The following is a 13267-nucleotide window of genomic DNA, read 5'->3' on the forward strand; positions in this document are numbered from 1 at the left end:
TTTAATTAAATTTCTTAATTTAAGTAAGATTTAATAATTAAATATTTAAAAAATATATTGTTATAACAATTAATAAAGTGATTCAAGTTTTTTAAAATCTATAATATAAAACATTGGTTCTTCCAGCGACCATTGTACGAAGAAAAAAAACTTGTCTGGATGCAAGAATGCGTTTCATTTGAGATCATTTACACGGTTGGCCTACTTCCCAGCTTTTTGTACTAATATTACATTCGAATTTTACGAGTTACATGAAAATAACCCGTTGTCTCGGCCACAAAAAAAAAAGTATTGTTAAACCTCGATCAACAATCCACTCGATGATGTGGCCGATATAAAAAATTCTATTCTCTTCTCTCAGTCTAGAAGAACAACGATATTACTGGATTACTGTTTCAAAGTGGCGGGATTTTTAGAACTTTTAACTTTTTGTACTTACTAATCTATCTTTAAACTCTTTTTCAGTCATAAACAATAAATATCTCTAAAATTAACTAAAATCAAAAAATGTCTTTTAATCTTATTTTAAGATTATAATCATTGTTTTTCTTATATATATAATATATATATAATAATTATATTATAAAATATTAATAACAATTAAGAAAATTATTAAAGAATATAAGTAATATGATTTCTTAGAATTCGTAGAAATTAAAAAATTAAAATTAGAGATAGGAAAGAGTTAAGAGATTCTTCTCGTTATACAACTTTTAATTATAATTGGTTCGATTTCCGTACTACCGGAGTTTCTATCCGAGCTTCGTTAGACACAGCTGTGGAACTGACAGTCGTAACATCGATTTTTTTTTCTTCTCTTCACCACTTTCAATGTTCTCCTGACGTCCTTAATTAATGACAATGAGAACACATTGTTAGTTCTTCGACATGACAAGTTTCGCGACTGTCGTTTGCGAATTAATTTTCTTCTCTCTTGAAGATTTACATGCTTCATCAAACTATTTTCACATTGAAACAACGTTTAAGCTAATTGCACTCACATTTTAAATGTTTCATTAAAATCTAATTATGTATAATTATTATTATACATTTAAGTTTTAAAGATAAAAGTCTGGTATTAAAATTTCAATCTTTAAATTTTCTTTTTTTTTTTTCTTCATCTATTATATCTAATTTGGATTTAAATACAGTGTCTATTAATAGACACTTGTATAAATAAGTTAAACTCTATTTAAAAATTATCAATAGTAATATACTTTTGCTATAAAAAAATATATAAATATATATTTTTACTATAGAAAATATATTTATTAGCAAATAATATGAAACTAATGATAATTTATTCCTTTTCTTAAAATTATTCCATGCAATTAGAGTTAAATATCCTGGCAGAGTAGAGGTAATTTCCTAAGGTATCAAGAGGAATGCAAATGAATCTTCTATTTTATGTTGATGACCCTCTAACCCTCTTCCCACGAATCGTGGCAGCCAAGGAACTAGCATTTATGGCGTTTATCAGTACATCAGCTGGTATCGCGCACTCTCGTTAATGAGAATTATGTCAAGGAATCGTATCGATTAAAGCTTAGCCCAGATACTCGACGAGGGAGTGTCGCTTCATTGATTTACTATCATGCGTTGCCTATCAGATTTGCTAGTCAGATGACATTAGATCTTATTTCTTTATCGTATCCCTGTTTCTTCATTGCTAATGTAACATCACTGAAATAGTTGAAGAAGTTAAATTGATATAACAAGTTTGTGTTTCCTTAAATGAGAATTTCTTCTTGATACAAAGTTTAATTCAAGACTTGATACTTGTTTCTATTTTCTTGGTTTTATTTTTCTTTCACTTTAGTACAATTTAGTATTGAAGTTCTTCTTTATTTTTGAACATTGGGGAGAAGATTGAATCCATAAAGTTTATACTTTAATTGAATTAAATTGCAGTTACTTGAAATTCATCTAAAAAAATAAAACTGAAATAATATTATATAATAATATAATATATATAATAATATATAAAACTGAATAATAATATTTTAATTTATTGAATTAAGAATCATATTTTTAAAATTATATGAAATGTAATATGCAATTATATTTCTAAGATCTTAAAATAGATCTTTGATCAGAGGAAGAGATGGGAAAAAGTCAGCTCGATTCTCTTAATTAAAATACGTCAGTTACTATCTTTATTCAATAAATATAATATTACATTGTAACATAAAGAATATCGTGGTGTATAATTGTCCTCGTCGGCTGGATAACTCGCAAGTAATTATTCTTGCGGGCAGTCCTACCAAATTTTCAAATATATCTCTATATACGTGTATTACACATGTAAATAACATGTGCATACGTACACGTATGTATACATATACCATCTTTAATATAGATCTTTCTTCTCTAGAGACAGCACAAACATGTAATATATTACAATATCATTACAAGGACAGTCACGGATCTCCGGCGATCGTTTTTTTTCTTTTTGATCTAATTTCCCCGGTATTCCAACGCGAATCTTCTGATGGTCACGTATTTTATTAAAATTTAATATTTTTTACTTTCTTGAGTTGGCCTATTTAGAAATAGGCAGACTCTTCGTAAATTAAAATATTTTTTTTGAAATTGATATTAAAATCTTTAGAAAAAAATTTTGATAATAGTAATTTTTTTAAAAAGATATTTAAAAAATTCAAACAATAATTGTATATAATATCTTAATTTGTATACAGTATTAAAACTTAATTTATATATTTACAATTTTTATAGAAATATATAGTTAAGAATATAAAGGCATAAAATAAAATTAAAAGTTAAGCGTTTCTTTTCATTTTTTGTTTTCCTCTGGTTTTCAATTTTATTAAAAGTTGATTTTAACTCCATTAATGTATCTTGTTTACATCATTAAAGTCGTTGACAATTCGAATTAAAAAACAAAAATCTCAGTTATGAGCTTAATTGTATTTGTATTATCATTAAGTTGCATTGTCTGCATTAGGATTCCCTTGGAAAATAAAATTGCCAGAGAGTTAAAAATTCTAAAAATTTAAAATAATAATTAAAATAAACTTTCATAGTTCTATAAAATTAATAATTAATATAATAAAATAAAATAATATATTAAAACTTATTTTACATATTTCATTCTAATAATAAATGCTTTACCTAGACATTTCTTGATAAAATTTGTATAATTAATATTCAACAGACAAAGTTAAAATGGTTTAACAATTGAATAACAAATATTTAATTTTATTCCTCAATTTTAAATTAATTTATTGAATTCGTCAAGGGAAACCTTATAGATTAAAAAGAGCCTAATCTTTTCTCTGGCCAAGAAATATGCTTCACTGGCCTATAGGTTCTAAGAAAGTGACACAGGATTCGCATGAAATCCGTTCGATACTTTCTATTCCGCTAATTAATCTAGTATTTACACAAATCTGTCATACAGCGGACGCTTGATCGAATCTTTTCGCCTCTCTAGCCGGATACGCCTTAGCAAAAGTAAAAAATAGGTACTTTCCAGCCTTTAGGCTCAACTAAATTGTGTCCCCGCTAGAATTGGAAGAGCGTTGGAAGTCACCAGTATTTTCTGGTTATTATTTTCTTTTTATAATTCTGCCTGCTGAAGGAAGAGAGAGTCTTTTTGTATAAGATTTTGCATATGAAAATAGGTATATACCATTTACATTATATATCTCACGCTATCACAATATACGGTCTAAGGTAAAGTCCTGGATTGATATGTACAATATAATATATTATTTATAATATTTCACATGGTGATCCATTTGGCTTGAGCATTTTATATATTTTTCGGGCAAGTCACTTGTTTTTGTGGAGCAAATATTATTGTCCTGTTATAAGTGACCAAGAACTTCACAAGAATTTTAAAGATTTGAGCTTTGTAGACTGTTCAACATTTGCAATGTTATTTTTATTAAAAAGATTATTATTATTTATAAAAAATTATCAATTGTCAAGATTTTGTAAAGTGTAAAATGTTATAATTTTAAAACAGAATAATTTATATAAAGAATTTTCTTGGCTAGTTTTTTCCAATAAACTACTTTTAAATTCTGCAAAGATATTTAAATGTTCAGGCTAAGTGGAGCACTTTATTTATCGTAATTCACACAGTTCCCGTACGCCTCATACGAAGTGAATCTTTATTAGATAGATTACTAGTCTGTAATATATTTTGATTGTTTAATTGCGTCATTGATCTATTTTTCTAAAGGCATGTTTCTAAAGCCTGATTTGCGTCAACAATTTCTTTGAAATATCTAAATGTAAAAATTGATCAGTATAGAGATAAACGATTTTATGAAGATCAGACTTCAGAGAAGAAAGACTGTGAAGAGTTTCTGTAGTTCGAGATGCACGGGAAAGCTTGTGAACTAGAGAGAACATGAAGTTAGAAGACACAGCTGAATCTGTATAATTTCTTTTCTTATGTTGACTCTCCCTTCCTATCCTTGCTTGTCTAATTGGAAAACCAACTGAAAAATGAAACAGTACAGTATGTGATGACCTGGTGTGTGTATGTATATGTACACTGGTGCAAACACAGTCAATTTCACTGTGGCGTCTAATATGTACACTGAATTGACCATGGAACACAAGATAAAAAACGAGGGGCAAGAAGAACATGGTTTCAGCGCCATTTGCAGAATAATCCCCTTTCTGATTCTAGTGGATTGCACGAAGATCCGAAGAGGTAGCATCTGCTAGGGCAGTGTCCTGTTCAGAAGGCAAGTGAATGCTTCTGTTTGATTTAGGATCATTGGACAAAGTTCACGTTGAACGTTTCCACCTCCATAGGTTGTAAGTTCACCTCCTGAAGGCCATCTTTTAACCTCTGCTTCGTCTTGGTGCCAGTTAGCGAGGTTTTGGTCACGTTCAGATTTGCTAATTTATAGAAAGATGTCCCCTGACCGATTTTCTCTGTTAGTGGACAGTGTTTTAAAGCAACATCAACTCCCACAGAGCAACTATAACCCTGTCTATGGAGCACCATCAGAGCACTATTCACAGGAAAATGTGGCAGTTTTTGATCATGATTGGTCCTAAGATTTAGCAAATGTAAATCACATGGAAAACTCTGACTAAGTAGCCTAACCTCTGGTACCATTGCTATATCGCCTTCTGTTCCATCCACCACAAAAATATTCACAGGATAATTGAGAGCATTGCTCAAATGATTAGCAAAAAGTGAAGGTTTGGAATACTTGTCCTTTTCCCCAATAATGTCTTCTAGCAATAACCAATGCTTAATGATAGTTCTTCGATTATCCAAAAGACCTTCACCCATTCCTCTGGAGTCATCATATAATGTTCTTCTGTCTAACATAACTTCTAACCATCCTGGTTGATAACTGGCTGCTCCTTGGCAGTGATTCACTAAAAGAGTAAGTCTGTGATTAGTGTCTTCTATGTAGGCCATAGTAGTGATGGGAAAGTAATTGCCCTCAATGCCAATCCTATCTATCTTTGTTCTCTTGATCATCTGATGACCATTTAAATCTGTATAAAATTCTGGAGGATCTCCATTGAGTATGTCAGTCTGCAGTCGCATGAACATTTCTGTTTCACGATTTTTTGGAGGGGTTTCAAAGTCTACGATATTTCTCAAATAAATTGCTTCACCCAATCCGTCATCTCTGTGGTAGATGGCAACATGATGAGTCAACAATTTCCCATACTCAACAGTCAATCTTGAACTGAGACTTCCACTAACGATGTAAATCTTTTGATGAGGTGTATAAGCTTCTAGAACATCCTTATCAATATCACGAAGATTAGGATCAGGCATGAACAAATAGGCCCCACTATGAAACTGTGCGGACGGATAGGCAGCGAATTGAATGGCACATTGCATGATTTTACCAGTCGCTTTTTTGGTTACTCTCTTTAAGAAACCAGTCTGACCATCAAACAATAACTTCATTCTTTGATTTTCCAATTGAACATCTCCTACTTGCATAGGTTTGATAGGAAATACATTGTCCTTGCCGCATCTACTGCAATATACCGTAGAAATAGCCTCCATGGGTACTTTATCAATTTGTTGAAGATGATAAGTAGCTATGGCTAGAGGTTTCAGTTCTACCACAAATAATAAAACATAAACATCATGAGTGATACTAGTTGCATTCATCACAGGAGCTATCTGATACGGAATAGGATTCTTTTGTGTGTCCAGAACTCTGATTTTATAAGAAGTGACTTTTAGACTGATTACCTCGTGTCTGGGTTGAGCCAAAGGATTAAATAATACTATTTTCTTCGTTTCCTGACCGTTAATTCCGATAGGTATCTTCTTTGGTAATTTCTCATAGCTATCTCTATCTGATTCAGCCAGAACATATACCGAATTAGGCTTACTTGGACTTCCAGCTAAAGATTGAATGGCGAAACTTTGCAGACTGGTCGTATCTGATATAGATTCAAAGAGTTTTAAAGCATAGTCTTTCATAACAAAAGATTTGGAGGTGCCAGTAATCGCGTCGTGATGTTGAAATAAACCTAAATTTCTTCTAGCCTTCACCAGCTTTTCAAAATATGTTTCATACAACATAAAATCTTTTCCAGATTGTTTCGCCACATTTAACGCAATAGTGTAAAGAATCTCCGCTGATCGAAGGTTCGCTTCCAGTTCACGATCTAGGATCTTCATATATGGCCTTGTCGTAAAGTAACCACTCCAATAGGCTGGCCTGCCTTCGCTGAAGATGTCAGAATATACGAAAAAATCACCCTTCAAAGTTGGAAAATTCTCTACGCGTTTTCTGATCTCATGGAAGTAGTCTTTAGGTGTACCAAATACTACTTCTGCATTATATTCTTCTTTTCTGCTGTTGATATAATCCATTAGAATCTTATAATTGGTATACTGTTGGTCCCACTCGATAGCATGATCGTACCTGCAACAGGCGAAAATAAACATTGTAGACATATATAAATATTTACGAATTATTAGATTAATATCAATCTTACTATCATTAAAGTTAACTAAAGTCGAATTAATTAAAATTAATATAAACTTGCTATTCTGTATCTTATGTTTAATGTTTAATTAAACAATTTCTTATAACTTTTACATCAAATAAAATCAATTTTACCTGAAATCATCTCCAAGTGGCATTAGCACCACATTATGCATGAACAATGATCCAGTCCTAGAATACTGTTCCAAAAGCAATTCTGCCATCTGTTTCACGTTATTTGGAGTGATTTCTACTGCTCTGACTGAATATTCAGTATACTCTCCGCGAATCTTTCTGAAGTCGAAGTTGAGACAAACATGAGGATGTGGGCCACAAGAATGCTTGATATTATAGATATCGAACGGTTGATTATGAGTCAGCATATCAGCTTTGCCAATCTGATCCCACGGTTGGAGCCAGATAAAATCGCCATATTGTTTTTTGGCGAACCATTGCTTCCAAGCGTAATGTATTCTCTGGATCACTGTGCCAGAAGCTCCAGATGCTTTCAGAAAGTAAGGTATGGTACCTCCATGACCAAATGGATCCACCGACCAACCAGACTCAGGAATGATGTCCAGATTCGTTTTCAGCCATTGATGACCTGCAATCAAAAGAACATAAACTAGGTCAATTAAAAATATACGAGTTTAAGGACAAGAAAGAGAAACAGAGATCTTTTCCACAATAGTCAGCATCACTACGGAAATAATCGGCTTTTCTACTGTGTCGATATTGTACTGGCAATAGCAACCGGCCGTTTAATATTCTACGAACAGTAGATGAATCTTTTGAGGCTTTCACAGGTCTCATTAAGAGGCGTGGAGACACAAACCTTGTTCAAATCAAAAGGATCGATACGAGCAGCGTCGTTAAATTCGTGGAATGGTTGAGAGATCGTCTTTTGAGAATCGTTCGCTCGTGTTGTTGATTGCGAGACACTTATCGCAGTGTAAATAAATATTCCTGGAGTTCATTTAAAACCTTATGCTTCACGAGAATAGGAATGGAGATTTCTTCTACGTTGAAAAACTAGAATCTGTGCACGATCTGAAAATTTTTTATTTCTATGATTGATTTTTGGAGTATTGTGAAAATGATTGGATGAAAATCTATGGAAAAGAGTAATGAATCGTACAATTTATATTTTAAAATCTAGAAAATTTTGTTTAATAAATGTAAATAAATGAGATAAATATCTTATTTTTTGAAATCTAAGAAACATTGAAATATTCAAAATTGTACCTTATTAAGAGTATTATTAGCAATCAAGAATTTTATTGATATTCTTGATATTGTCGATCTAAACAAATTTAATCAGAGATTAAAAAAAGAAGATTAAAATTTCAGTAAAATTATTTAGAAATGATAGAAGACAAAATGTGAAAGTTGATTTTATAGGTTATAGAGTATCAATAGCGGCCGCTAATACAAAACACGATTTCTCATAGTAGAATCCTATTTCAATATGTGGTTGTAGTGGACTATGCCTGTAATCGATGTCTATTTATCAGTTCTCACCCACAGCATTCCTCGTAAACCAACCCTATATAAGCCCTATGTAACATGGAGTTAATCCACATTCATTGCCATAGGATAGAAACTGAATTCTGACTCCACGATGGTTGACTTAATGTCAATTTATATCCTGGAGTGGGATAGATTCTTATCTGAATCAACAGCAAAGTCTCTAGTAACAATTAGAATAACTAGAATTTTTCATATATCAATATTTATTTAAATTTATTACTTTCATAAAATAATTCATCATAATCAAAATTTATTTTCAATAGTTACACAGATATAGATATTAATATATATTAATGATATATCTTTGAAGTCTATTAAGTCAATTTTAGAGAGAGTTCAAAACAAAAATAAAAATTTAAAAATATTAAATTTATTAAAATTTTTAAACGTTTTAAGTTTGCATTAGATAAAGTGAAATAGAGGCAAAAAACAGTATTGTGATAATAAACAAAGAGATCTTATAGATGAAACAAAATTCTTTAATTATTTTTATAAATAAAAAAATATAATATAATATTATAATATTATAATATTAATAGACTAACAATACTGGAAAAATTGTATTTTTAGATATATATATTTAATGATTAAAAGCTCATTTTTATTAACTATATAGTAAAAATTAATTTAAAAATTTTACATATGAAGAGAATTTTTGTAATTATTTTGACAAATGAAAAAATATAATTGGCACTTCTAAAAATCGATAAAAATTCAAACTATTTCATAGAAAAATGATATTTGATCAGAAGAAAAAAATTATAAAAAAATACGTATACAATGCAATAGTAGAAAAGAACGCAGAATAGGATACAACTTGTAATGATAGCACTGTATTTCTTTATTTTATTGTGGCATGGTTTCGATTTTTGTGTTTTCGAAGCTAGGAAAAACATATTTCCAGAAGTCTTTCTGGTTTTCTACGATAAACGATTATCGATCGAGTCCACTGGAACAATCGCATATCGCTGATGAATAGAATTTTTTACGTGTAACATTCAGAATTGGCTAACGGAAAATATGACATTTTTAATAGAAGAGAATAATAGTTTTTTTTTTCTTTTTATTGTGTTATTCGACTAATGATATTTGTATTTTAAATAAATCTAACATCAATCTCAAATTTTAATCAATTCTAACCAAATTTTATAAATATTTTAATCAATATTTCAACCTAACCTCGCAAAATTCAGTTACTCTAAAATTTTCAATTTCTTTTCATATGAAAGTTTTAAAGAAATTTTAATTTCAACGTAATATGATTAATGCAAAATTAAATAAATGAAATATAACGTTCTATTTTAGGGAATAATAATCTTGACTACGTTATTATTCGAGAGACGAACCGTGACAGCTCCAATTATCCCGCTAATGTAATAGTCGTTGGTGAAGTGTCCCCGAAATTTTCGTAGAACTGAATTCGTATTCAAAATCCTTCTCTACACACAACCAAGCAAGAGCATAACAACAACTACCAACAGATGCATTTGGTGTATACAGTCAACTAACGATGTGCTAGTAAGTGTGCGTTAACACACACGCTATCCTATGGATTCAAGCCTCTCTACGAACTGCTTTTGGGCTAAGTACAACGTTCCTGCGGATTTACGTTAATGTCTCTGTCACATATCGATTTTGGCTTGTTCCTCTTGCAACATTAATCCTTTCGTGTCTATAGATGAGTAAGATAAATAATTTAATTTATATATATATAATATATTAATGATCATTTCGTTTAATATAACTAATTCAAATAAAATAATTAATTCGATTTAATATGATAAATTATATCTGATCCTAATCTAAAAATAATTCAAACTTAAACCTAATTTAACCTGTTTCGGATTTAAATCTATTTTAATTTAATATTATAAAAATTTCATTCTAATGAAGTAAAAATCCAATTTAAATTTAATTTATTAACTTAACCTTTTTATTAATTTGCTTTTGATTCTAATTTATCCTAACCTAACTTTATATATGTCTTCCAATAAATCTTACATTTCTAAGTTTAAAATCACTTTAAAGTTACATAAAATGAATTTACATTCTGCAACATATCTTCTACAAGATTTTAAATTTAATATACGTATTACAATTTTATTTTATATTGAAATTCTTCTTCCAAACTTTTTACTTGTTCAAAGATATTGCAATAAAAATTCCTCTAGTAATGCAATCTAATATTGAAGCTGTTATCTGACAGATATCTTTTTCATTTTCCTATTTCGCAGCTGCGAACACAATATGTTTCCACGATAAAACCGAAACGATGAAACAGAAGAGAACTTTCCCGCGGAGATAAACGAGACACATACCTAGAGAACGTTCAGAAACTGGGTCAATCCGAAAGCATTTGGGTCAACCAGACGGAAGTCCCTAAGGGAAACACGATAAGGCATGTTTGGTGGAATTTATGTCTCGTAATTCGAAAACGCAAGATGGAATCATAGATTTCACCATGGATTACAGGTGGTTAATATTTGTTATTAATGGAATTTGATTTGACTTATTTTCAATAGTAATTTTCTAATTGTTTTACGCCTGACGGAATTCAATTTTTACAATATGAATCACGTAGCGTTTCCAGAGAATTGCGATGATTTTCGATTACCATATCATATTTATTCGTATTAATCAAATCGTTCATAAAAAAACGAGATATTACCTTTTTCGAAAAAATTGAAATGATTTTCTTGTTACCTCATATAATTATAATTTATTTTTCATTATAAATATAATGATTGAATAAAAATAAAAATTAATTTCAATACATCAAATTAATTTAACCTAATTTAATCGAATAGAATCGAGTTTAATTGAATCGAATCAAATCGAATCGAATCAATATAATTGAAAACTTAGGAAAATATTTAATATAATATTTCAATATTTTACATAAATCTTATTGTTACGACAATATAAATAATTCATGATTATTTAATTAATTATTAAAAAAGACAAAACAAATATCCTTATTATATTATTTTATTATATTAGTTTTTTCCATTATGAAACGTTTCATTAACTTCTTAAACAATTATTAAAAATAACTCGATAGATCGAGAAAAAATATAGACCTCGTAGAAATCGAAAAAATAAAATAAATCCAATAAAAAGTAGAATTAAATTATACAAAATTACATATGTGTTCGTTAGTTGTTGTCAATCGGTTAAATAAATAATTGTCACCGTGCTTAAATGTTCCTAGCACGAAACTAATTCGAGTTTCCTAATGCCCGATGTCGCGAGGACGACAGCAATTCCTGTACAGAGCAGGTATTTTCGATTCAGATGCGCGATACTCGAAATCGTTCGAGCGTGCTTAAACATTAACGTCCACTGGTGGATTGTTACCGGTCCGTTAGTCCGTACGATTCGCATTCACAGAGTCATCGGTGGCCGTTGGTTGTAGCGCGGAAATTGCGTCAATTATTCGAGGAAGCCGGCTTGGCCCGCAAATTGCGCGTTCATCCCTGCCTCCAGAGGGTTTTCAGTTTATTGCAGACGTTTCATTAAGAGAGGAGAGAAGAGGTTATGTTCTGAACTCTAAATCGATTGCTGTAAGATTTGAAGAAGAAATTTTTTTCTAAGTTTAAATTCTAAATTGTAAGTAATTATAGTCATTTGAATAGAAAAACTAACCTAAAATCTAATACTAAATCTCAATCCTGACATTTAACACGAACCTTAACCTAATTTTGTACTTTGATGCATTTATTGCAATTTTCATTGTATTTCATGTTCTCAAATCATAGTAGTGCAATTTTTTAATTATTATATATTGAAGAACCTAATATTTAACATTTTAATCTAGTTTTTATTTAATGCCTTATCCACCTATTTAATTATCTAACCTATCTGAATTAATTCAAACTTTGAACTTTAAATTAATTTTCATATTATTATTATTTTTCTTAATATCTAGATTATCCTGAGAATTAGATTAAAGATATATACAAGGAAGACTGAAGAGATCGAACATGAATACGAAAGAGAAGTCCGTTGGTATGGTCTAATGTGAGTGAACAAACCATTAAACTACACTCAACCGCTACTCGACTGATTATATCCCATTAGATACGACATGTGTGCATTAAGCGAGTTATCGCGCTAGTACTAGTCTCTACTACACGATCGAGACCATTGGCTGAAACTAACAATTCTAATAGGAGAGATTTGTAGTTAGAAGAAATTGTACTGTTAGAAGAAGATGTATAGACTTGTATTATATTTTGTATTGTACTTGTATTATACTTTATTTTAAAATCAAATTATTATTATTAATGATAGAAAACCATTTTTTTCTACAATAATTTCAAAACAGTGATTGTCAAATAAAATAAAGTATTATCAATGCTTTTAGTTTTTCTTTTTTTTCTTTTATTAAAAGATTGTGTAGATTCTGTAGTTTTTTTTAACAAATTTTAATTTTTTTAAATTTTTTAAAGAAAACGTATCCTTAAAAAAATTAAAAACAATTTTATTGAAAAATTAATTATTAAATAGTTAATATTTTTACATTTGATAAATATATTCACTTTCATGCATATTATATTTTTTTTCAAATCATCAATAAATGTTTTTATTAATAATATTAATAAAGAAATAATTTGTCTCATCATTTTAAAAAAATTCGTTTGTGAAAAGATTGAAATTCAATAGCATATATAGAATTAAAAATATTTTGCATGCAAATTTCTTTGGTTTTATTGCTTGTACTTTAAATTAGTTAAAAAAAAAAAAAAAAAAAAAAAAAAAAAAAAAAAAAAAAAAAA

General features: G+C 29.6%; 1 protein-coding gene and 1 long non-coding RNA gene across 5 annotated transcripts in view; one reads left to right on the forward strand and one right to left on the reverse strand.

Moving 5' to 3' along the window:
- Window positions 1-3300: 3300 nt before the first annotated feature.
- LOC102679605 (alpha-mannosidase 2) overlaps window positions 3301-13267 on the reverse strand; it is a 78773-nt gene continuing 68806 nt past the window's right edge. For all 3 annotated transcript variants that reach the window (XM_006607502.2, XM_006607504.2, XM_006607503.2), the window contains 2 exons: window positions 7095-7563; window positions 3301-6896 (listed from right to left, as the gene is read on the reverse strand). In XM_006607502.2, coding sequence (XP_006607565.1) covers window positions 4754-6896; window positions 7095-7563 — 2612 coding nt within the window. In that variant the 3' untranslated portion in view covers window positions 3301-4753. The remainder of the gene's footprint in view (window positions 6897-7094; window positions 7564-13267) is intronic.
- On the forward strand, window positions 9310-12302 carry LOC102679519. 2 transcript variants are annotated; one of them, XR_420559.2, is made up of 3 exons: window positions 9310-10007; window positions 10724-10961; window positions 11880-12302. It is a non-coding gene; the product is annotated as an uncharacterized LOC102679519 (long non-coding RNA). The 2 variants fall into 2 exon arrangements; XR_004149836.1 differs by lacking the exon at window positions 11880-12302 and having other exon boundaries at window positions 9310-9480; window positions 9795-10007; window positions 10724-11166.

This window comes from Apis dorsata, unplaced genomic scaffold, assembly GCF_000469605.1.
Source record: "Apis dorsata unplaced genomic scaffold, Apis dorsata 1.3 scaffold_5, whole genome shotgun sequence".
Classification (NCBI taxonomy): Eukaryota; Metazoa; Arthropoda; class Insecta; order Hymenoptera; family Apidae; genus Apis; species Apis dorsata.